Below are 26,305 nucleotides of genomic sequence, written 5' to 3'. Positions count from 1 at the left end.
CGCCCCCGGCCCGCCGGGCGCGCCCCGCCCCGGGGGCAGCAGCGCCCGCTCCCCGCCGCCTCCCCGGCCAGGAGCCGCTCCGCCGCGCTCCCGGGGCAGCAGCGCCCGCTCCCCGCCGCCTGCCCGGCTAGGAGCCGCTCCGCCGCGCTCCCGGGGCAGCAGCGCCCGCTCCCCGCCGCCTCCCGGGGCAGGCCCTCCCGGGGCAGGGCGGTGCCGGGGTCGGGAATCCCTGCGCCCCTCACTCGCTCCCTGCTGGCAGGCAGGACAAGCCTCCGGCAGGCAGCCGCACGCAGGAGTGCCCCGGCGCGGCATCTCCCAGGCAAATACTCTCCAGCCCGGAGCAATGTTAACTCTGAAACCTAATGGGGGCGATGGAATTAAGCGGCCCTGCCTGCAGTTTCCCCGCCCGGATCGGATGAGTGAGGGTGCAGCCTGGGAAGGGTGGTACCTCTCTGCTAATTTATCCCAGGTTCACTGATTTACACAGCGTTTTGTTTATCTCTAGCCTCTTAAGCACGGTACCACGAATAAAAGGAATTCGTCTATACAGGTTTTTCAGCCAACCTTCTTATCTGTGATTCAGGAAAAATAGTTGCTTCAGTTGCATATTAAGCCCTCAGTAATCTGATGGTGGACAAGTGGGAAAGGGTGGTCACAGCAACGCCATCGGCACTTACAACTGGAGTGCAAGCATTGCTCCTCATTTAGTTAATGAATACAGCTCACCCATAAGCACAACATCAGCGAGCTGTAGCTGAAGCTGGGATTCAGCCACAGCTGGGGAGCATGGAGCGGGCAGCAAGTAAGAATGATGCAGGTCACACAGGTCCTACAAGACATGGCCACAAATGATCCCATCGCAAGGCACACTCTTGCTTCTGTAACCCCCTTTTGTGATTGTGCCCTTTTTCCTGCATTAGCTTGTCTTTCACAGGTTATTTCTTTCCAGGGTCCATGTGTCCAGACTATTAATTTCATCCCTAGCAGAGAGAAGTGGTTCTTCCACTACGTCATTGGTGTGGCACTTGTGACAGTGAAGAAAGTCACTGCTTTGCTACAGCAGTGTGCAGGATCTCCAGAGGGCTGTTGCACACTGCTGGGTCACCTTCCCCTCTCTGCTTGCCCAGCTTCTGCAGTCTCTAACACCTCTAGCTTCCTTACCTTACGTTAGGTTAGAGAGTGAGTAAATACCAATGTTCAGCAGGCACAGATGAGTTTCTCCCCTCCCTGTCCAGGCTGCTGTAAAGCCAAGGTGAGCAGTGCTTGTCAGCAAAGCCATGGTCAGGCTGCCCTTTGGCTTTTATATAAGGTGACCTGTGAAACAAAAAAAAAGGGCTTGTGTCTGTGGGCTTTCTAAAAACATGTAAAGTAGCCTGAGGCTTTTGCCATGGTGGTAATTTGGTTTTAGGATCGACTTGTTTACAGTTTGACTTCCTAAACTCATTGTGAGTGCAGCCATGATGTTTATCTGTCTGCCTGGCCATTCAGTCGCATCATCACAGAGCTTGAATATGTTGTGCAATTTTGGCTTAGTCTGAGATGGAGGTCTCCAAAATTGTGAAATACCAGTCTTTAGGGTGAGCACAGTCCTGCACAGGCACCATGCAGGAGCCAAACATGCAGAGCTGCAGGATGCATTTTTTGGGTACTTGTGTGCTACCGGCCTCCAGTGAGCCCACCCAGGCAGCTCAGCTGTTGCCTTCCCTCACTCTACTCTTTCAGGGACTGTTCCCTTCTGCAAGGCACACCCAGATATTCCCAGCTAGGTATGTTGCTGCAGGGCTGGGAGACAGGACACAATCACCACAGACTTACAAACCCCACGAGTTAATGCTGTAGCCATACTTGCCCTGTCAGGGTGCAGCTACCAGACAGCAGAGTCTTAAAGCTTTTGACCCAAGTGAGGGTAAAAATGCACATATAAGCCCAACATCAAGTGACATCCCTTCCCCCACAGGCTGGCATTTTCAGTTTCTTGCCTGACTTAACCTGGGTGGTCTTTTCTTCTGAGGTCACAAAGACCCTTTGTAAGCCAGTGGGCAGAGGTGTACTCCTGACCTCCCAAGTCTGCATGCACGCCACAGCAGCTCTACTCTGACACCACGTTATGGTGAGCTCTGTGTGTAAACCAGCTTGTCCTCTGTCTTTACACCTTGGTTTCTTTATGCAAAAGTCACAGCCAGCCTACAGCTCAGGAAGGACTGGTGAGCTCAAGCCAAATCACAAGCAGGATCCTCAGGGGCAGGACAGTGGAGAAGCTCATGGCAGACACCTCCACATCAGTATGGATACAAAGCCACAGCGGGGCACTAGTACAAAAGTGCATTGCTACAGGAACAACCAGAGTAGATTTTATTTAATAATTTGTACAAGGAACACAATAGTAATTCAATAATTCCATTTATTAATTGCCAAATAGTAATCCACTGCAATAAGAAACAAAAAATCAACACAAAAAGAAGTTGCAGTTTGTGTGGATATGTGTGTTGCGTGTGTGTGTGTGTTTAACTTAAACTGGCAAGAGCAGGAACAGAAAATTAACTAAATGAGTATGTTATATACAATCAATATCAACATGTTACTTTGCTGGATAGATTTATTTGGTGTTATCCAATCTTACCAACAGGCCTAAACATTGTTGCAAATAACTGGAGGGCAAACCCAAAGCAGAACAACTAACCCATAAATGAGATGCAGGATTCAAGATACCTCCTGCAGAAAATAAACAGTGGTGCTTTGTGTCATATCTGAAACCTTTCATAATGAATATTTTGTGCTAAAACTCTTTATGTGAACATACATGGAATTCCATCACTTAAATTAAAGTGGAAAAAAATCCCAACCTTTCACAACTGCCTTTTTTCCCCTCCCTTCACTCAATGTGTTTAAATTATTTCTCTATACAAGGTAAGTACATTGTCTGTACAAAGTTAAATATACATATTTACAGTCAAACTTCTGAGACACAGAGTCTTCTCTTCCGCTGACTGAGACGGAAGACAAGCCTACTTGATTTCAAACCCAGGAGCATGGCTAGTTTATCAAAACATTGCAAGTCGTGCTAACAGTTAGTTGTAGTTTACTCTTAATAAATCTGTATAAAAGCATCAGCATAAAAATAGGCATTTTATATTATTAAATACGGCTTATGACAAAATAGCAATCTACTCTTTGCTATTTGTACGGCAATTGTAGGAAGCAGAGTCTGATAGAACTGGTTTTGTTTATGCTTTTTCTTAATAACAAAGTCTATCAAAAGAGTATTCATAGTGGATTTACAGGCAAACATACAGCCAAGCCATGGGGGTTTTTTTTCCCCCCTCAAGGAAATACAAATCTATGTAACTGGTAATAACTGCTGGGAACAGCTTTCCAAATTGATTAGACTTTTTTGTATGACTAAGAGGCAGCCAAAATGCATGTCTTTATTTGACCTACCATCAACATTGTAACCAAAATGAGAAAAAAAAAAAAAGGCACCCTCAGTGATACATTGCTCAGATTTATCAGAGCCTCTAAGATTTAATGCTGGGAAAGAAGCCCCAACATTTAATCCCAAAGCATATACTGGAAAAGGTGTGTGATCCTTTAGGGCCAGTGGCAGGGCAAGAGAGGCAGAGAAAGTGAACAGCCGTAGGACTCATAAACAGGATTTGCCCTCATGGATGTTGTGTTTATTGGTTCTATTCTTTGTGCAGATAAATGTCAAAGCTAGGCTGATTTCTCTTTAAAAAAAAAAAAAAAACAGGACTCGGTTAATTTTGCACACAATACATTCACACACACACCCCCTGCACAAAAGAAAAAACCCTGCAGAGAGCAGTAATACCTTGCTGAAGGGTTTGGGATTTCTGCACATTTGCATTATGCTTTGGCTGACCTCTCTGGATTAAACCACCAGTCCCAAACTCCTTTTCCACACAGAGCTCTGAATTCAATTGTATCAGCTGTCCTCTGCCTCTGCTGGGTCTTAAGATGCATGACATGAAGGAAAGGTGTTTTCCATGGAAATGGAAGGCAGAGAAAAGTGAGTATTCAGCAAGGCAGAAACTGGGCAGCAAGCCTGTTTCTTGAACTCCTGCTCCTGAACTGTGCCAACCAACATGAGCAGCTGCAGGGCGGAGTACTGCCCCAAAGCACTACCCTATCTCAACACACAAACAAAACCTATACCGTGTGCTTCCCTGAAGCCTTCTCAGAGGTAAGTACTCCGTACAAATTAAGATTATCATCAAAACTCTTACTGGGGAAGGGAGAGGAATACAGAAAGGCAGCACTGTAAACTAGAAACTGTCTCTTCTTCAGCAAACAAATCACACCCTGACTCCACGGAAGCAGGGCTACACATTCAAGCCAATAGTGTACCACATAACCACATCCTCCTAACACTTCTCATTTCTTGTCTATTACATTCATAAATTGTCTGTTTCTTCACTGTTTAAAAACACCATCTGGAAAGGAATCCCACCATCCTTGTCATGGTGGGATCGCTGTCATTTTACAGGTACAGAAGCTTCACGTAGTTGCCTGGAAAGGTGCCAAATTGCCTTGTTCTCCTGGATGTACCTGTTGCAAAATAAAACACAAGGAAGACATAGTAAGATGGAGACATGCAAGGAAGGCTCCAGGGTTTAAAAAGGTACAGGTGGCAACCTCTTCTGCCTGCAGGCATTGATTCCTAATACTAAATAGGAGCCCTAGTCAAAGAGTCTTTTGGAACAAACCAGATCACAACTAGTTCTGCTACTAATCATCTTTGGTCATCCCCTTTAATTAATAAGGTGCTGGTGAAAGCTCCTGGGCCTATATGTTAGAAGTCAAACTCCTCTCAGTGTAAATGAGCTAATCTCCCTTAAGAAGAGATGGCAAGCCTAGATTTGAAATGCTGAGGTAGAGAACACTGTCCAGACTTGCACTCCTTGAAGGTAAAGGATTTTGCTAAACATGCACTTGAGGCTGGATTTTCAGGGACTGCAACTCCTATCCATGTGTTGTCTTCACCCGCTACTTGCCACTTTCTGTAACTAGCCACGGCTCCCCTCAGTTTTGGAAATGCTACAGAAATCCAGTTTTTCTTGGGTTCCACTGTTGCTCTGTCATCTATGTAAACAAGAAGGATCAGGATGAAGAGAGGAATGGAGATACTAAGAAGATAAAAAAGGAAGTATACTAGAGACCTAGCAAAGAAAACAAAGCTCCACTACCTTGCAGCCTAATTTTAATATTCTTGGTGGGAAAAGATGGGAAATTGTGGAAACACATTTCAATTTTTTTCACCATTTCGACCCCACAAATGAAAGCAACTTCCAGACACTCTGCAAAACTGCTCATCCCCTAAAGCTCTGCTCACAGGCAAGTGTCACACTCACCCACAAACCAGCCGTCATCACATTTCTCCATGACATCGACAATGTCACCGTCCCTCAGTTCCAGCTCATCATCATTCTGAGGAGTGTAGCTGTAGAGGGCTTGGTAGCTAACTCTAAAAACCAGAAAGACAGTAGATGTTAGCCACTGTATTTCTTTGCCATCCCTTCAGGAGGAGATGTTCCTCTTCCCCTAATTCCTATCACATATTGCTGAATGCAGTCTGGACCTGTGCTTGCCTTCTGAGAGGTGGAAGCCAACTGCATTGAACTCGCTGTTGTCAAAAGGTCATGGTAGTAAAAAGTGTCATACCTACACTGTGTGGGATATGTGGAGAGCTTCTGCTCCCTTTCTGCCATGTAGTTGTCTGCAAACAACTAGAGTCTTCCTAGCATGTAGCACCTAGACAGTGTTCAGCTGCAGACACCCTATTGAGTGCAAGCCAAAACCTGCATGCACTCATTCTTGGGCTAAATGAGACAGCTGTTTCCTTGCCCAGGCACATAGGCAGAGAGAGCCATAATTGACCAAATGGCAGAACAAAGGACTTTAGAAAAAGATATTGCCTACTCCACTGCACTCTATCTACATGGATAAATCATGGCTGAGGAGGTATGGTGGGGAAAAAACCCCAAGGCTGAATCCTGCCCCGAGATGTCATTTGTACCACAGGCACACTGTATTCACTAGAAAGGATCCTTATGAAGTGGAAACAATCTTTGGGCAAATCTGGGGAGGCTTGGGTCCCCTGCCTATGCAGCATGAAAACAGAGCTGATGTGAGATGTTCCTGCTGTGCAAAAAGCAAAGCCAGCTGCTGTGACCATCAGTCCCCAGCACAGTGCAGGCTGCTATTCTCAAAACCATCAATGTAAGGCTCCACCAAGCTTAGTGGCAGCTCGACTGAACAGCTTTGAAAATCTCATCCCTGGTCTCTCAGCTACAAATTCACCTGTGGAACTGGTCAGCAATGCACCGAGTGGCATCGGCGTGGAGACTCTCACTGCACTGTGAGAAGCTAAGAACAGAGTGGAACACATTGATCCACGTCATATGATCAGGTATAGCCAGTGGATATGAACTTGTTGCCAGCTTCAAGATACAAAGACACTGAGACAGCCTCTGTAATGGAGACCCAGGATCGTTGCTGAGGTGCTATGCAGGTCACTGAGGTCATTGTTTCAGGTGCTATACAGACAGAAAGGGCATGGTCTGAAACTCATTATGAGGGTATGTGACTACTTTTGTTCTTAAAAGCAAAGTTGACATTTTCACATGATTCAAATTTACCTTCTGAAACACTGAGAGCTCTCATACCTCCCTATCTGCACCACCAGTCAGAAATATGGGCCCTGGAAGAAATGGGAACCAAAAGAACTTACGTGTCTCGTGGTGTTTGACTTCGATCGGGGCTGGCTCCTTGCTGCTGTGCTTGAGGTTGCTGAGAAATGATGAGAGATGATTTATGGTCATTAGAGGTCACCTTGTGGCGAGAGTCAAGAGGCTGAGAAATAGTACTGCAGTAATGAACAGACTTTTCTGCAATGTTTATGATTTCATTGCAAACAGCTTCCTGTGTGGTAGGCAGCATTGACATCCAAGAACACCCAAAGGACAGTCAACAGGGGGAAGGGAGGGGAAAATATAGATAAGAAGAGATGGGACATTCCAGTTGCAGCATATAAGTCCAGTAAAAAAACCAAAAACAAAAGAAGAGTTGTAGATCCAGGTAAATATCCAGGTAGTGGAGTGCAGAAGGGATCCAGATGTAAGCATGGAAAAACAGGCAGATACAGAAGAATTTGGCATTTAGTTTGAAGATTTGTAACAAATACATTTACACATATTTTAAAAGAAGCAGCATAAGAGGTTGCAATTAGTTATGCAGTGGCACCATTCCAAATGCTATGAAGTCAGTTCAAGAATGCAAGGTGAGGATGGGCTGCTCCATTCATGCATTTGGCTTCATTTAACTTATACCCAGGGTCTGGCAGCACAATTAGCCCAGCTTCTCATTGGCTGTGACAATTTTTTTCTAATTGTTAAATTCCCTTTCTTCTATTGCAAACAAGCAATATATGCAAAGAGATAAATATGTATCTACTTTGCAACTAAAAACAGTGCTGGCATTTTATCTCTTACTGAGGTGCTAGTGTCTGGGTGAAGAGTGTCTAGGACTACACGTCTGAGTTAAACGGGGGCCTTACCACATAGCTCTTTTCAGACTCTGTGAGATCTGGTCCAGCTCTCAATGAATGGTGGGAAGGCTGTGTGATCACCAAGCAAATGATAAGGAAGACATTTTAGCAGATGTTATATTGGTCAGAATTAAAAAAATGTAAATGGAGTGCAGACAACAAAAGGAAATTAACAACTCCTCCCCTTCCCACCCCAACACCATACTTTTTGGACACCAAGATCCTTAATTTACACAAGAGACATTGAGGCTACAGTAACAACAGCAGCACACAATGCTGCAAGGGAAAGCAAAACAGAAGGTAGGGCAGGGAATCAGAGTGGAAGGCAATGGACACTGCTACAGCCAGAAATGGTACAATAGTCTCATACTGCATTGCTGTAGGGCAAAAAGAACACAGACAGGAACACATACTTGGGAGCATCAAAACTGAAAGGCCAAAAGCATGCTGGGAGGCATCTGTTGCTGTTTTCAGAAAAGTCCTCAATGACTCTGAGACAGAAGAGAACAGCAACTTGCTTTCTTTTTAAAAAGAACCAACAGCTCAGGTCCTCAGAAGGCACAATGCTGTGTAGCCCCAACAAAATTGCTCTACCTTGTACCAAGCAAGGCTCTGAAATGTTTTATTAATTCCCATAACAAGGCAGAGCATCTGGTCAGAGGAGGCCTTGACTGAAAAATCCAGCTCCAAACACCACAACCAGTAAAGCTGCTGGACTCTGCCCTGCCTCACTCCGCAGTCACAACTCTACACAGGGACCATGTGTCCCAGGACACGTAAAGGGAAATCAGTGTTTGAGGCTGGAGGTTTTATGGGGAAGATCACTGAAAAAGCTACACAAATATCCACGGCCTGGTTTTGCACATTTTTGCATATTCAAACACCCACTGAAAGCAAGGTGCATGCTGTGAGCAAATGTAATGTCTGAGCTGGTGTACTGCCTGCAGGGCTGCTTGGCAAAGTGGATTGAGATACAGAGCATAGCCATGCTCTGTGATCATCACAATTTTCAAACTGAATTTCACAGCCTTCAATTTTAAGCTTTCTGTCCTCCTCTTTATTCACCTCAGCAGTGCCCTCCAGTAAAAAGCTTGCTTTTTCATGGCATACTGAGAGCAGAAGCAGACAGAGAGGTCTGTGACACCTTCAGCACAAGGATGCTCAAAGACTTTGGAGAAGTGCAGGGTGATGAGCTCATTCCTCTCAAAGCTCCACTGAACCATATCTTGGACCTCTGGAGCTGTGCCCATCACTGTATTAAAGCAAACAATTCCTTTTCTCGAGGACTGTGACCCATTCTAGGCCAAGCCAGCCCCACAGCAACTCCTTTGTAGTCTGCTCCACTCTCTGGTGCTGGAATCTGGGATCACTGCCCTGTGAAACAATGCCCTGTTACCATGTATATTTCTAGAGAAAGAAATTTAAATGTAAATTCAAGCTAGTGGAATTTGCATTCAAAGCATTTACTGTGGAGCCTGAAATCCTCACAGGATTTCTGGAAGTCCCTCCTGCCTATCATCAGCCCTGAAAGGCAAATGAAAAAATAACAAATTTAAAGTTAATATTGTGCAGACCAACTGGATATAGTGCATCAAATCTGATGAGACCAGAGCTAGCTCAGGTGGTTAAGTAGCTGGAAAAAACAATTTTCAGGCTGAGGCAGCTGTAAGAATGTTTTTAGGTGGTTTTTTTTCTTTTTTTAATTCAAGAAAGTGCTTCTCTGTTCCATACCAATAAATTGACTGCTGAAATTGCTCCACGAGCTAAGACCACATGGTCCATTTCCCACTGATTACTTATGACCTTCCTGCACAGCTTTTCCTCCTAAAAGCATTAATATCTATGAATTGAATTAGTTTTTGAAAGCTAAAAAATTGACACTGCCTCTAAATGTTCCACAGTGCAGGTTTGTATTACCAGGAGGTGCAGCATCAGAACCCAGGTCACATTTCCTTTCCTGGCAGGATCCTCATGGGGACTTCCATGAGGCAGCTGGGCAGGGGCAAAGGCCAAGCAGGAACTTCCAGTTCCTGACAAGACACATGACTAAGTGGATCTCCTCTGGCCTCTGCTCTAGAGATCCATGCAGCTCCTACCAAAGCACTAACTCCCATGGCTGCAGCAGGTGCTGAAACACCCCACAGTCAGCAACTATGCAGCATTAGCTAAACAGGATGAAAAATGTGAAAAACAAACCAGATCAGATCCCATAATTTTGGGCTGTAAATATACCACCCCTCTAATGTAAACAGGCAACCCTGATAGCATGATCTATGTGGCTTTTTAAATTTTTTTTCCTAAATCCACCAACCAAACCCTACAGTATTCTTTCAGGAAAGGAAGAGATTAAAGGGGGAAAAAGGTCTAAATGCTCTTCAAACAGGGGTTTAGACAGTCCATGTACTACGTACAGTGGTGGTTCCCTTGTGCCAGAGGTAGCTGAGGAATCAGGAAGTGTTTAGCACAGCTTCAAAGTATAAAAGACTTCCCCCAAAACACTGAGCCAGCCCTGTAACTGCTGAGGGTAAGCTGAAGGCCCTAAAAGTGACCAAGTATTCACAACATGTGAGGACATCTCAACTTCAACCTGCTCAGCCACACTACGTGCTTTGTTAAGACTAAGTGAATAAACTTAAGCAAGTGCTGAAGTCTCTCTGTCTCCATTTCTACAGACTGTGCACACAAATATGCAGCACAGTTAGTCCTAAAGCACAGCTGGCCAGTGTTTTCACCTCAGATGGAGTTTGGGAATGGATATAAAGAGCGCCACAAGTTTGTAAAATTACCATATAAAGGTTCTACATTAAGAGCCTAGAAAAGCCCTAAGGCAGCTTTTAAATGTTAAGCAGAAAGATGCTGGGACTGCTCTACAGTGCTCTCCCTGCTCCAAGTGAAATTCAGGGTCATCAGTGCAACTACCCATTGCAGCTCTTGTTTATGTTTCTTCCATCCATTTCAGGTGGGAGTTAAAGAACTTCATAAGGAAAGACAAAGCCAAACAGAACAGACTAATAGACACACAAGACAGACAGACAAATTGGTGTTCCCTCAGAGGAGGGGACACATCAACACTGATGCTCCCACACGTGAATGAAGAACCAAGACCAGGGAGGTCTCCCCAGCCCAGATGAAACAAAAGGAAAAGCCCTGCACACACCAAGGCCAGCTCTGGTGAAAGTGAATGGAAGCCTGGCTGAAGAGCTCTCACAAAGGACACTGAAAAGGCTGCAGAGTGGAGCAGCCTGACCTGAAGGCTGTCATAATCAGTGGAAAGACTCCCCAGACCGTGGATCAGAAGTTGAAGGCTGTGTCTGTAGCAGAAAAAGGCATTTCCCTTGGAAAACAGGTACCAAATAACTGCTGCAGGCTGGGCAGCTCTGCCTTGGACAGCAAGCACTCAGCAGAAACATTGCTGTGCTGAATCTGTGGAGCAACAGAAAACCACTGGAGGAGGCATAAATCTACCTTGAACACGGTGCAAAGCAAGGAACATGCTGGGGGTAGTTGGTCTGTGCTGGAGAACATGGGGTCTGAGCATCCACCTCCTATGCTCCCCTCTCTACCAGCCAAAAGCAAGTGAAATTACCACTCTGCTGGCATGGCTCTGTACAAGTGCAAAGGAGCAGATGGGTCCCACCAACATCCCTCACGTTGCTGATATGGGGACCCTTGTCCAGCCAGTCCTGCCTTCTCCACCCCAGCCAAAGTCCAGCCCCAGGGCCAAAGCCACCACACTGCTCACACACCTGCTGGCACCACTGCTGACTGTGACACTGTGCTAATAGGAGCTCTGACTAGAACAGGAATTAGAATGGAAAATGCCTGCAGGTTTCCTGAAATACATTAGTTTGATAGATTATGTTACTCCTTAATAACATATTTTACTAGCATATTGAAACAAGTTATCTCTAAGTTATACTTGAAATACCTTCACATGCTGTGAGGTAATTCTTTTTTCTTTTTAGCTAGGAGTGTGAAAACAAACAAAAGGGAACTTCAGAACAGTGTAAAGAGCCAATGCAATTTATATTTTTTCTTAATGTAACAGGTAAGAACAGAGTCCTTACACCAGTCTTATACCAAAGGGTCTTAAAACCTGCAAAAAATCCTGGGTCAGAATTTCGTAACTGGAGAGGTTATGCATAAATGAGAAAGAAAACTAAAATTTGCAATCATAAAGTACCTCAAACACCAGGGACAGACACTAATGGAAGGAAAACCCAAATGTAATGTCTCATTTCCATGGCTGCTAAGTGATTTCCTCATTTGATTAAAATCAGTTGAGAGGTACAGATTTTTGAAAAGCCTCCAGGGTATTACCTGAAGCTCTGCTGAAACCATCAGCCTCTGTATGGTTCACACAGATAACGAGAAGCCATTTGCTCATATCAATATCACACATGCTCCCTAAAGAACTGTGGACTCAGAGCTGAAAATGAGGTCAAGACTACTGCTAATGTCACACATAGTTTTAACTTGATTGTCAAGGCACATAAAATATAAATATTGACTTGACTTTGACTACAAAGAAAGGCCACGGGGTTTTATTACAACAAGGTGGAACACCCAAAATAGAACTGTGTGCTAATCATCACTGGAGAGAAACATCTTTGTCTAAATGTGGCTCTTTGCTCCTGTTCTTTTGGATCACATCTATCCAGTGCAAGCACCAGCATGACCAAGCAGATGAGAGCTCAGGAAAAAGGCCAACACAGGAAACTTCTATGGATTTTTGACATGAAGCAGAATATGTATTCTATTGGACTCAGATGTTGAAAGTGAAAGGGAAGCAGGAGGTGGTTGATCAGTAAAAAGTTGTGCAAGCTTCAAGGGGAAGAAAAGGAGTAAAGGTAATAGGAAAATTTCAGAGTTTAAACTGTCTCTCTCTCTTAATCTAATCAAGAAAGTAAGTAACATTGGCAACTATTTCCCACATTCATCCTGTATGACCAACTTGCCTGGTTCACTGAAGCTAAAGACTGCTTTCCCAATACCCATCACTAAAACTCAGTCCAGTTTTTGTTAATTGTGAACTGCTTCAAATATTGCCATCTTGTGGAAGCTGCCTTGAAGGACTGATGAGGGACCAGCAGATGTAAGCATTGCTCATTCCCACACTCTGGGCACTCCAGACACAGTGCTGAGGCTGAGCCATGTGGCACAGACCCTAGTGCAGCCCTCTTTAAAAATATTTGTAGCTCTCAGCAATAGAGCTGAGAACCTCTGAATCCTACCTGAGAAGACCAGAGCAGGCCCCTGGCATTGTGGATACCAAGTTGTGTATGCCTTATCCCCAGCTCTGAGATGCTCAAACCTTGAATCCTGATCTCAGGTGGGTAAACAATACCTGAACCAATTTTTCTTGTGCTACACCATTCCTACTAAGAAGGCCACCAACACTGCCTTATAATGCAATCAAGCTGTAGGAACTCAAGGTCAGAACTAAGTAAGCCCTGAGTTAATCTTTTGGAGGAACCAATAAACAGATCCTCAGCTGGTACAAACAAGCAGAAACCTACGTTTGACCTATGTAGATTTGCAGCAGCTGAAGATTTTGTCCATATCTGCCCTTCTGCACAGCATGGAAGTAATTTTTCTTTTTTTTTTGATAAAAATTCTAACTTAGAGGAAAATTATCTCACCTGTGTAATCAATGAGTAGCTAAATAAGCATATGACAAAACAATGGCATGGCATGGAAACGACTATAAGTAATGGAAGAGTAATCAGCAAAGATGATTACCTGTGGCTTATTGACTCTGCGTGTAAGTCTGGGAGGTGGCTGTGTTGTGACAGTAGAGGAAGTGAGGGTAGAGGAAGAGAGAGGAGCAGATGAAGAGAATACTTTTGAGTCTGCAGACTTTTGAAGAAAAGAAAAATTGGTCAGCTTGGCACATACTCTCTTATCACAACCACTGCTAGTGATAAGAGCATCTACTATCCAGTAAGTTTGAAGCACACACAGCAACAGTAACTCCATGCAAGGACAAGTGCAGTTTCCAGTTGGTTTGTCTGAGCTGACCACCTCACTCTGTTTTAAACATGCAGGTTAAGTCTAAAAAATGCTACTAAAATATATCTGGATAGTAAACAGTACAGTCTTGACACAGCTCTCAGTAGACTTCTGGTTATGATTCAAGCAGAAATCAAATTATTTGTCATAAGTTTGCCCAGTGTGAAACATGTCATCTTGGAAACCCTGGTTTCTCGTTATTTAATGTTGGCTAGATGGGGTATGTCATGGAGGCTACTGCAGTGCATCGAAGACAGTATTTAGAATTCTATGATTTCAAATTCTCCAAACTTACACTCACTGGGGTACTGTAATGTAATTGGGCTGGCCGTACCCCACAATGTGCCCCAAGGCAACAGAGAGCCTGCAAAGTAAAGCACATATCCTATACAAAGATGGAGGGCAGAAGATAGGTTGTAGAAGCTACTGGAGAGCTCCCTCTGTGTTTCCTCTAATTGTAACATATGGCTGCATATAACTAAAAACTCTTGGGGGAAAGCATCAGTAGGTCTAATTCTCTTTTGTGGCTAAAGCCTTTCATATAATTTTAGAAATGCAAAGGTAATAACTTCCCCTCAATACATAGATAACAATCAAAACTCCCTTAGTCATGCACATCCTAGACTAAGGTTCACTAAACCATAGGCTCCAGGATCAACAGGGGAACACCTTTTGTGATTCTAGGAGCCAGGCTTATGTTTAAAAATGCTTTTTGGTCCTTGGTTTTAGGAAAAACCAACAAATTCTCTAAACACAAATTATTCACTACACTCTGTAAAATCACTGATTAGCAAGAAAATGTCTGCATTCTGCACAGTGGGCCTGTGTGTTGCTTTCATCTGACATGTCTGGTAATAGCCACTCTCTGGGACAATCACCTCATTAGATGTGACTGATTGTGTCAGTCCTGCGTTATCTATTCTAAAATAATTTTTTCTACACTGCTCTTGAGCCCTCTTCCAAAATGTTTTGATCTGCTATAAGTGAATGCCACCGGTGACCCCTGAAAAATTGTCTTAAGATCATCAAAATGACATGTGGCAGCCACTGGCTCTGCTTTGCCAGCAGAGCAGCACAAACGTCAACCCACCAGTTAAACAAAAATCAGCAGCACACACACATGCAGAAGTACCTTCTTTTCCCCGCTTTGAAACTTTCCTGTATCACCTTTCCTCATGTCTCTTTTCTCTGTTTTACCTCCCTGAACAATAGCCATTAGCTCCTGACACAACTGGTTGTCCTCAGAGGAACCCACCGGTCTCCTTTCTGGGCTGGCACGCATGTCTAGTTGGGATGGTTTCAGGCAGCGCTCAACAGAGATCTTGGGGACAGCATGAGCACTCTGCTCAGGGTGGCTGCTGCCCTCTCCTGCCTTTTGGAGCCAGGCTTGGCTGGCAGTGGTGTCACGCTGCTCTGCGAGGATGCTTTCGGGGCTCTCCACTGCCCAGCGAGAGGAGTTAGAGTAAGTCACGCTGGGAGAAGGGGAGTCAACAAACTTTTCTTCGTTTTGTGGAGTGGCCTGGTAGAAACTGCGAGCAGAGGACTGAGGTCTGGATGAAGAAGAGGGCAAGGGGGATTTAATGGACCTGGGAGTCGAGGAGCCAGAGAGATGAGAATGGTGGAGGCTGACTGTGGGGGAAGGGCTGGCTGCAGCAGAAGGCGAGAGATAGTCAGTGTGAGAGAGGGAGGCTTCAGGCGGAGGAGGCAATGGAGGAGTTATGGCGGGAGTGGTGCTGGGAGACACTCCCACGGTCAGAGCAATCCACTCGGATGTGACCGCCTGCACCTCTGGAGACAAAGCGCGGCGCGCAAAAGGCAAAGGCGGAGGAGTTGGAGTATGGAGCAGCTCAGAGCTGGGAGACTTGAAGGAGACAAAAGCAGGAGAGAAAAAGAAAGAAATGAACAAAAAAAATAATAAAGGAAATACAAAACCAAGCAAAAGTAAGAGGAGAGAGAGCAAGTGTGGAGAGAAGTAGATCTGTGGCCACATGCATAAGTTTTCTGTGGATGCTCTGCTGTGTTGGAGACAATGGTGTCCACAGCTACTCCAACCACAGAGTCCAGCCTGTATCTGTGCTGCTAATACCCTTCTCCAGCCTTTGCCAGTATCCCAGACACAAAACTCCTTGTGGCCTCTGATTTCATACCATAAGCCCTAAGTCACTCATGGAGCAGTTGAAGCCACCATCATGATGGCAGAACGCAGCATTGGACTGGCCTGACAGCAACAGCTGGGGTCCCAGCAACTCACACTGTGGATCCAGCCAGAATTCACTGCTCCAATGAACTTTATCCAGCTTTGACTTTATCCAACTCTAACATAAGCAATGCCTGCTCCTCAGGACGCATGCATTGCAGAAGTTGCATAGGAGAAAGGGATCAAAAAAGCCAGCTGTGGCTGCTAGCTCTTCAGGTGATTAAAATAGGTCCTGTGTTTAAAGGACAGAACGCACCACCAAGTCCTGCCTGTAGCTTTTACCACCAGCAGCACTGGTGAGAACAGCTACATTAGCACTGTCAGATTGTTTCTCAGTCCGCAGCCAAGTCAGGCAAAAAACTAGGGGGATTACTGACTTTATAGGGGAGGAATCAAAAGAATAGAAAAGGAAACTAAAAAAAGGTGGATATGATCCCTTCCATCAAAGGGAGAAGCTTGCAGGGAGCTTGTGGAAGATAGGGAACATCTGCGGAGTGGCTGCCAAGCTCACAGAAAAGCTCAGCTGACATCCACTTTGACTGAGAATCCCAAACAAGCAACAAGTTTTTCCTCTTTACACAGTGGCTAAGACTGGAAACACTTCTTTTAGGAAAGATCCAGATAGACAACAGGCATGAGTCATGGCATCATTTTTCATATTCTTTCTGTACCATATATCCCTTCCTCCCAATCCCAGTTCTCCACTTATGTTTCTTGCAGTCTTGACTTTGTTTTGGTCCCATGGGTGAGAGGGAAATACAGCAGAACCTCATGGTCATGACCCAGACATGTATGCTGACCTTCCTCTGGCATGAGTATTTGCAGGATGGGAGCAAAAACAAAGGGATTTAGAGACTCACTATCTCCCTGATAAGTTTGCCATGGCAAACATTCTGGGATCCCCACATAATTACCCACTGCCATTTTGATTTTTGCTTTGAACTGCAGAATGGTTTGTAGTGAATCTAATATTCATGAAGATCCCAGACTGACCTGCTCTCAAAACCTGAGTTCATGTAGCAGCAGTTTCAAATAATACAGGTTGTTCTCCTGACCCTGTCTCCAAAAACCTTGGTCATGAGTTAGATCATATAGGGGCAGGTGTACAGCTCAATTCAAGCTGACTGGGATCAATATAATGACTCTTACAGACTATAGCACTTATTAAAACCTTACAGACTATGACACTTCAAATAGTCATAATATAAAATTCCCCTCAACACAGTAAAGGTGTGTGAAGTGTAAACACATACTCAGGAGAAGCTGGATGACTCTGGATCACTAATTCATTCCATCTCCGACAGTGAAATCTAATCACTGTGGCTGTGAAAGGCAGCCCTTTCAACCTGGCCTGGATTCAAGCTACGTATCAGAGATAAAAAGCTGAGTCTCCAAATCCCCAAATGATCTGTTCATTAACCTTTCTGGTAAATGAAACATCACCTCTTCCTGCAGTTGAAGCTTACTGCAGGAAGCACGTGGCTTTATGGCACAAAATTCAAGTCTTAAATACAGCTTTCTTTCAGCCATTGCTTCTTGCACAAGAATGGCAGTATCTCACTGTTTTGCAAGGTGGTGCACCTGGCTGCATCTAGTCCTAGTACCTGTGGTGAAGCTGTCATGCTGCGGCTGGGGGAGAGGGACACGGGTGGGTCGGGATAGTCGATGGCGTTCTTGACCACCGGCCGTTTGAGCACCTCCACGTAAGTGACGGGGAAGATGCCCTGGCGACTGGTGCCAGAGATTCTTCCTTCGTACCAGTTCTCATCCACTCGTCGAATCAACGTGATCCTTTCACCCTGTGGGAAGGAATAGCAATGTAGTTATGATTTTAACAAGTTTAATCATTCCAAAGCAGATTACATTTCAAATCTTGGTGCAGCTGACCTAAAATAATTGGTGGTTCTCAGCCTATTTCCAATTATCCTAATCCTAAACTCTGGGTGGGAATTTTATTTTTCAGTTCAGAGAAAGAAAAAATTGCAGATCTTCTGGTACTGACTTGGTCTGTCTGCAGACTCAGTTATGCTCACATTTTCAAGACGCTACTTGCTAAAGCCAGTTAAAAATGGAAACCAGCAGTTTCAGGCAGACCATAGGACTCTCAGGCATATGAGGTGTACAGAAAGTATGCACAGGTCTGCCATTTAAACTAGGTCTCTCTATGGTCTCTCCAAGTTTTGCTGACAAAGTAACTTCCAGATTCTTAATATACACTGCAAGCCTCACCTTCATATATAATTAAAAGAGAAGACAGAGAAGATCTAATCTGAGCATCAAAACAGAAAGCTGGTTGAGATGGAGAAGTTCTGCTACTTAATCTAAATATGGATGACTTTCTTCTGAACAGGCATTACACAACCCCTTCCCACACCTCCACTCTGCAGTCAGTCTAGCCAGTCACTTCAACACCGCAGAACCTGGCTTGGTCAATGATTTGTCTCGTAGCACCGGGACGGTGAACCCAGTTTCCTTCTTTTCTAAATCACTGTAACTGTGTAACTGTAATCACTGTGTAATGGTGTGGGCCTCCACTGAATCTAACCAACCTGGAAAGACCTTTCACCAAGTATCTAATTTGCCTTGCAGAGCCAGGTTTCCAGCACTTGTGTTCAAAGTATCTTCTCAGTTGGTCCTGAGGAAACAATTGGCATTTCTTGATTTAGCCTACCCACAACAAAAACTGCAATGCGCTACATAATAATGTGGATTAAAAACAAGGGTGATGAGGAGGAATCCTTCCTGAATGCAGAGTTCATTTTATTGGAGCTTTCATTTGGAAACTGCAAGTTACTAGTGCTAAAAAGCATCATCATGTCTGGATTCAATTAATCAACACAACAGAAGTCCTACCTTTCTGAAGGACATTTCCACTTGGGTATCCCCATTGAAGTTGAACTTAGCAATAGCATCTCCATATTCCAATACTTGCAATGGTAAGGGCTTTTTGGGTTGAGCCTTCTCAGCTGGTGGAAGGAACTAGAATGAACAAACAGAACCAGGTAAGTCTCATACATGGAGCCCATAAACTGGTCTCAGGCAGAAAGGGAGTGGACAAAGAGAACACCTGCAAGGAAAGCAGCTACCTCTATATATGATCGTGGGAAGATGCCAACTCTGCCATGGTGTTCACCTTCAAGCCAGTTCTGGTCAATCTGCTTGTAAATGTAAACAATATCTCCTTTTTGCAGAGGAAGCTCCCTGTTAACAACACAAGCACTCCATCAGAACTTCACTGGAGGAGAACAGATGTGTTCTTTTTCTGTCCAGCAATCCCTAGGTACCAAGGTGTCCATCAGCATGTTGATACACATCACGCTCCACCCAAAGCACAAGCTAATTGTTGAAGATTACTCTGTTCATTTGTGATGTGTATGACCTCTCTTGTTCTTTGGGCATTCTGTTAAAAAAGTTGGCCTGTGAGGGCCCTAATAACCATATGCTCTCCAGAAGCAATGGTGTCAAACTCAAGTCAAATATGACACTTGCTATTTTCCATGCTGGATATGATGGGCAGCCCTCAATTCAAGTTTTGAAACAGTCATGTCACAAGCACCTTCCAAAGAGACATATGATTTTAATCTGAGCCAGTTTGCTGATTAGATTAACATACTCACATGGTGAAGCTGATCCTGCAATGATTACACTGATGGTCAGCCTATGGTTGAGCAATCACTGACCTCAAGTGGGCTAAAAACTGGAATTTCAATCCACAGGCTTCAGTGCTAAAATTATGAATGTCTGCAGCTTGAGGAACTGTGGCCAGCTTGTACTAGGCTCTTAAACTTACTGCATGGGTCCCCAGAGGAAAATAAGCAACACAGCCTTTTCCTTGATTTTTACAAGCTCTGCTTCACTTTTGTCTGGCACTCTGGTATGTTCTACTCAAAGGACACAACAGCTACACCCAATCTTCCTCAGTTTTATTACAGGTGCTGGGGAGATGCTATTAAGTTATTACAAATCAACACCCATAGAGTATATAAAAAATATTCTCAGGACATTAGCTCATTCATGCAGGTCCTTCACTGAATTGTGCTCTTCTTTCTTCCCTCTCTAACAATGTTAAAATGAGAACTTTTCCAGGCTCATGCTGAGGCACAGGCTTTCCAGGCCTTCTCTTCACAGCAGTCTTCTCTAAAAAGAACAAGTAGTGTCATGGGATTCACCCAAAGGACCACAACAGGGCTTGGAGGTACAGCAATGACATCTGAACATCTGCTGATGTATCCATAGATGCCAGCAGAGCAGTGACCACTCTGCACACTTCCTTGCCCTGAATCAGGAAAATGCTGAGCCAGGGGCCCACATGCTTAGAGCTGGGCATCTGTTTAACTTCTACCCATGGGCTATCCTATGCACAGTAAAAAAGATGTTCTTCTCCTGTGGCTTCACCCACCTGCAGGGCAGAGCACTCACTTGTTGCAGTAAAGAATGCAGGTTTGTCCTAAAAATCATGGGAGATAGAGATGCACTGAGAGAGAAGATATTTTTCTAAAGGTCCTTTAGATGCTATGATCTGCAAGGTTCGTATTACTTTTCCCTGCCTTACTATGGAAAACTTTGCTTTGGGAACTGGAAAGACACCCTAAAACATGAATCCAATTACATGACACTTCAAAAATTCTGCATCCTAGGGGAAAAAGCAGAGGAAGAACACTCCAGGTAGGAGCAACAAGCTGTACTCACTTTAGTGTCTGTGCTTTAAAGTCAAACTTGGCTCTAGCAGGTCTCATCTGGAGATCAAAAAAACCAAAAAAACACAATATATTAAAATAATAATTAGGTTTTCAACCCTCTTCTGAGGAAAATCACCCAAACTCTTCTACAGCTAAGATTAGCATGGGCAGGAAATTGAATGCAGGTATTCTGCTACAAGCTTGCGTGCAACTGGTATTACAGTCCAAATATGCTGGATGGGCATCTCCCACCAGGACACAAAGTGCCACCTTCTGGCATAGCAATAATTAGGAGCTCTACAGGAAATGGAAGTAACAGCAGGCAACTTTTAATGTGACTAACTCTGATGAATGAAGGTGATCCAGTAACTACAGTTACCAGGGCTCCAGGACCAAATTTCTCTTGACATTTGAATGGAAAAGCAAAATTTACTAGCTGGGAAAAACAGTAGAATATTATTTGATGTGGCTCTTATTGATTATTACCTGGCCCTGCTGAACACTGCAATGTGACCCATGTACTCTGTATCAATTTGTAGGAAAGAGACAAAGGTGAAAGGGAAATACAAATAAATTAGGCACACGCCTAAAAAAAGTCTTCAGTGGCTAAAGTACCAAAATGAATGTTGACAACAGGCCTGGGCTCTAAAAGGTTTACTTGGCTAATTTTCTAAAGGCCACAGAATATTCAGACAATTTTTCAGTAATTTTGGTAACAGAGCATAAAATACAAAGCAGTCACATTGATGAGGCTCCAGAGCGTTTGAAACTAAAGGGCAGACAGGTGTACTCCACCCACATGGTGAGCACCTCACCCACCACCACAGTGCAGCACCTCTGGGGAAACAGAGCTGCTATCAAGAGCCCAGCAGCAATCCATGTGAGGCACCAAAGGCATTTGGCCATAACACCTGGACACAACATCCAGCCCTCCAGAAAAGTGCCTTGGGCTCATGGAAAAAATATGTACCTCCTCCTTTGTCTCCTTCAGAAAGTCCAACCAAGTTGAACGGAGTGAAACATGCTGAGACTTTTTTTCTGAATGTTTCTAAAGGACGTTAAGCATATTTCAATAGGAGAAACAATGTATTTCTAAAAAATACACAACTATGTGACAGCCACATGGCCAGGATCAACAAGACATGAAGTTTCTAAGCATAAGGCACAGACAAGAAGACAATGTAGCAATATGATGTAGAAATGCCTTTGATTGACTAAGTAGCTGATATTTAAAGGCATGCATCACAGGTGGGCACCAGCAATTCTCAGCAGGCATGCTTTAATATATGCAGCTTGGTATAGAGATATCAATTAATTTACCAGGCATAAAAGTCAAAGCAGATCTAAATGAAGCCAGAATGGGAAAGGGGAAGGTGGAAAAAAAAACAACAAACGACATTCTCTGAAGAGCTAATGTCGGCCTAAAGCACAACATTGTGAGAGGCAATTATTGCTTTGGGTCAAGCAGCAGACTGAGGTAACTAAAACAGACCTCTGACCCAGATTTCCTCTTTGCAGTATCGTCTACATTTAGGAGGTCCCCAAATCGTTCATTAGTGATAAACTGATGGTGCGTTGGAATAACCCCTGTGTGCCTTCTAGCGGCAATATCAGCTTCTTCTTGCTCACGTTTAAGCCGTCTCTGGTCCTCTAAAAGTTTCTGCCATAAAATTGCATAAAATGGGCAGTAAATCATCTAGTTAAAGGCATTCAAAAGCTGCCATAAATTTGACTTAAGATTCCTGACTTCCCTGCAAATAGCTGAGACTTTGCAGTTCAGTATCAAATGTTGTTTCTACTACCTAAACAATACCCTTTAATTGTACAAACACAGAAGGTACATCATCATTATGGCATAACTGAAATCTAGCTCATACAGAGGATCTGATCCAAAGCTGATGGAAGTCAATGAGTTTTTCTAAGTTTTGGGCAGGTCTTAGGAGCTTCTAAGAAGATTGCTGATAATACAGAGACTGGATCCAAACCCCCTTCCACCAAAAAGAAGTATCTCTCATTGACTTCCAAGAGACCTGGATCAGCCCCATTGAGTTCTGAGGCACCAAATTCTCCAAAGCCTTGCAAAGAGCCTGGGAGAGTGCCTAACCACATTCAGGTTTGCCCATACTTCTTTTGGGCTCATATAACACACTTTTAAAATAAAGTAAATAAACACCTGACAATTATTTTGGATTTCTAAAGTCTCTATCACATTAAATGGAAACATGCATTCTTGTGCATCTGCGCAGAAGGATTCTTCCATCTTCTGAGGCTGACTGTAGGCTGAAGAGTTCAGCTGTATGCTAACTCATTTGAAACCAGAAGGTCTTACTGAATCCAAGTTTTTTACCTTACATGAGTTTTCAAGCTGGATTTTGGAAGTGGGGGAATTATTAACTTTCTCAGGAGACGACAGCAAAAAAACCATTTTTCACACAGGAATTAACAACAGGTTTTACCATATTTCAAAGCACATATAAACATTATCTGAACTCAGAAAGTTAACACTAAAAGAAAAACTTACCCCCCATGCCCCCACCAGCAAGGGAAATTAGTTCCATCTTCCAGGAAAGCAAGCACTTGATAACTTCTTTAACTCAGCTTGAATACACTCAGTGCTGAAAAGTCTATGTGGCTTTCCTGTTATTTCAGTTTGTCCCACTGTTACCCAGCCATTTCAAAAAGGACTGCTACATTCTGTTGACAACAACTTCAGACACTGTAAAGAATTCTAGTTTGCACTGGGGGAAAACTTACCAATTTCTCATAGCTTAAAACATCTTACAGTCACCGTTCAAAACTTGAGGACCACCACAGGAATAATAGTGTTTTCACCAGTTTGATTAATACTGACTCAAGTGGCTTGCATGAAGAACAATTACAGATTACCAATCTTTTTCTGCAAGTACTAGGGTGTTGTGCCACTTCTCACATACATTTCCAACCTTTTTATATTACTTAAAGCCTCTGTATGTAATTTTGTGTAATTGATAAGAACTATCAGGTTTATTTGAAACAAGCTGAACTGGACTATCCACATCACACAGAAGATCAGCAGCAGAGAGTATCAAAAGTAAAACATACTAGCTGCTGCTTGTTACTCTAACTTCCAGGACACACAGCCATGGACATACAAGCTACCCTTATGAAAGGCTGAATGCTGTATTTCTTGTATGTGGAGCTGCTACTACTGTTATAAAGCCATAAAGAAGGGCATTACCTCTTTATCATCATACCGCCTGCGGAGGATTTCTTCCGGAGTTTCCATGTAATCAACTGGTGCAAAATGCCTTGGTGATTCTGAATCTACTTCAAAACAACATAAGGAAGTTAAAATACACATGGATTTATCTAGCATAACCAGAAAGGAAAAAAATAAATATTTTTAAACAATTTGTTTCCATTATGACAGTAAGGATTCTCAATTGCCATTTACCAAATTGCCAATCAGATGTTGATTATTTATCCATTTTCATTTTTTTCCCTTTTGGGCTCTACATATGAACAAAGATCCAAGAACAGGGAGAAAATAATGATACGGGAAAGAGTAAAGACATAGAAGGACTTTGTGAAGAAAAGATTCACTGTCATCAAAGTATGATTTGGCATTTTACTGTTGATAAAAGTTTAATACACACACACGCACACACACAACTAGACCTTGAGAAACTACTCCTTAAAGCAAATCATTTGGGTTTGGTTTGCAATTCCCACGTGTGTAAATGATACAGGGCTAGAACTATCTCATGTTGAGATTCTTGCACCCCCAGAGCTGTTTGAGAGATAAACTGAACCTGATGTGATTAGAAATGCAGTGGAAATTGTTTCTCAGAAGTGCAGCTGTTAACAAGCCCTGAACAAAACTGCTCAGCAAGACACGCAAAAGGACATTAGACGCACTAGGGGGAGAAAACCAGAGATTCAGGGAATGTAAAGGTGGGACATAAAAATGCAAGGGTTGTGGAGGAAAAGAGGAGGAGAATGGAAGAAAGAAGACAGATAAAGGAACACCGGTAAAGAACACAAAAACCACCTCCTAGGTACGTCCCAAGTTCACTTTGCGGGTTGTTGTTTGTGTCCAGGCTGTGGTAGAGGGCATATGAAACAGGGTTCCCATTGTTTAAGGAGTCAGGGATGTCAGCCCGGCCCATGAGGCTATCCCGGCTAGACCCCATGGTGGGGAAGTAGCTAAGCCTCTCCACAATGTCAAAGGAGGACAGGCGCCTGGGAGCAAGAGGCCCGCTTCTGGAGCAAGGTTGGTGCTGGGAGTGGTGACTCTTGTTTCCTACACTCCCCTGCAGCTGTATGGGGTCATCGGGGTTCTCAGGGCTGGGCACTGCCAGGCTTGCCAGGCAGTCTGGGGGCGGAGTTCTGCAGGATTTGTGTTGGAAGGGCTTTTTCAATCGGAATGGGAGCGGGCTCATTAGGTAGACATTTCTGGGGAGCATGTTCCTGTCCCCATAGACATCCCCTTTGGAATCAGGGTTCCTGGAGGCCTGCTGCTGTTCGTGCCTTCGGATGGTAGTGAACCTGGTGTAGGAAGCTGGGCATGCGCCTTTGCATCTGTTGATTTTATGCTTCTGAGGCCCATTCAGGTTGCTGCTGCTGCTGCCACTGTCATTGGAGGCATTTGAGAGAAGATCTATCTCATCAGTGCAAGCTGAAAGCGTGTCCATAGGGATGACATCACTGACATCCGAAGCCGTGTCTTCCACATTGCTGCAGGAGCGGGAGGATTTATCTGCAAAGCTGGCAACATCCTTCTCTTCTTGGTGTGCTTTTGACAAATCCAGAAGAATCTCTGCAGAGTATGCAGCACTCAGACAAGTTTTAGACTGAAGAGAAGTGGTGGGTTTGTTTTGCCCAATGGAAAAGTCAAGTGAGGGCATTGATCGGGATCTCTGGATCAGCTGCTCAAAGGCACTGATACGGGAGGAAACGGTGTCTTTGGGGATCTGCTCTGAATCCTCTCGACTAAGGCTATGACCCATCCTGTCCTTTGCTTCATTCTCAAACTGAGATGCAATATCCTTCACGCTGCAGGAGGAAACTGCGTCCAAATGGATCCTGGACCGGTTGATCTGGTGCATGTCTTTATAGAGTGTTGTAAACTCCACCCCACTCTTTCTGGAGGCAGCAAACAGGTAGCCTTTCCTAGAGTTGGTGCCATACTCCTGCAGGCTCATGGTACTGCCAGATTTAATGGCATACTCTTGCTTTGACTTCAGGAAGATGTTTTCTATGCTTTCCCCTATGTCTACCATTAAAGCCTTTTTATTATCAAACAAGGCAGCGGAGCTACGAAGGTTTTCGCAGCTTTGAGCTTTCTCATGAGACAGCAAGATACCCGTCTTGTCCTGCACAAAAACAGCTGGAGCTGCTAGTTTGGGTTTGAATTTAGAAGGGAGGATTTCAGTAATGCAGGCTTTGGCAGCTGATAAAGGCTTCTTATGTTTACATGCGTGACCTAACATACCGGAATGACTAGCATTAAAGGTTCGGCTATTAACTGAAGAGGGTGCAGTCATATGAGCATTCCCACCTTTACGATCCACTGGTAAGCATGCAGAATAAAATAAATAGAACCTGTTAGCTTAAGTGCTAGAAAGCTATTGAGAAAGGAGAAAGAACATGCTTGGATTTCATAAAATGCACCTTAAAGAAACAAAATTCCAAAACATAAAGAAAAGCAGGAAGAAACTACAAAACAAGCCACGCTTAGAGGAGTAGGTGAAGTGCTACTAACGTTTCTAAAATGAGAGGCTTGGCCAGAAGCAAATCTGAAGCACTTTTAAGGTACTCTCCTAAAAAGTGCTAAGCATCATGAGCTTCCAGGGAAGCTGTGGCACCATGGAA

The 26,305-nt window shown here is 44.0% G+C and overlaps 1 protein-coding gene across 32 annotated transcripts in view; it reads right to left on the bottom strand.

Moving 5' to 3' along the window:
- Positions 1 to 2,329: 2,329 nt before the first annotated feature.
- Positions 2,330 to 26,305, bottom strand: part of SORBS1 (sorbin and SH3 domain containing 1) — a 160,744-nt gene continuing 136,768 nt past the window's right edge. For 22 of the 32 annotated variants that reach the window (XM_038140922.1, XM_038140928.1, XM_038140921.1 and 19 more), the window contains 13 exons: positions 24,483 to 26,003; positions 23,670 to 23,755; positions 21,945 to 22,112; positions 20,463 to 20,509; positions 18,860 to 18,974; positions 18,627 to 18,752; positions 17,378 to 17,572; positions 14,709 to 15,437; positions 13,307 to 13,423; positions 7,574 to 7,633; positions 6,749 to 6,939; positions 5,370 to 5,482; positions 2,330 to 4,566 (listed from right to left, as the gene is read on the bottom strand). In XM_038140922.1, the coding sequence (XP_037996850.1) occupies positions 4,499 to 4,566; positions 5,370 to 5,482; positions 6,749 to 6,939; positions 7,574 to 7,633; positions 13,307 to 13,423; positions 14,709 to 15,437; positions 17,378 to 17,572; positions 18,627 to 18,752; positions 18,860 to 18,974; positions 20,463 to 20,509; positions 21,945 to 22,112; positions 23,670 to 23,755; positions 24,483 to 26,003 (3,536 nt within the window). In that variant the 3' untranslated portion in view covers positions 2,330 to 4,498. The remainder of the gene's footprint in view (positions 4,567 to 5,369; positions 5,483 to 6,748; positions 6,940 to 7,573; positions 7,634 to 13,306; positions 13,424 to 14,708; positions 15,438 to 17,377; positions 17,573 to 18,626; positions 18,753 to 18,859; positions 18,975 to 20,462; positions 20,510 to 21,944; positions 22,113 to 23,669; positions 23,756 to 24,482; positions 26,004 to 26,305) is intronic. The other 10 variants (XM_038140944.1, XM_038140947.1, XM_038140945.1 and 7 more) reach the window with 3 other exon arrangements.

Source organism: Motacilla alba, chromosome 6 (assembly GCF_015832195.1).
Source record: "Motacilla alba alba isolate MOTALB_02 chromosome 6, Motacilla_alba_V1.0_pri, whole genome shotgun sequence".
NCBI lineage: Eukaryota > Metazoa > Chordata > Aves > Passeriformes > Motacillidae > Motacilla > Motacilla alba.
Note: the sequence above shows the minus strand (reverse complement) of the source record. Positions and strands in the feature narration are given on the sequence as shown.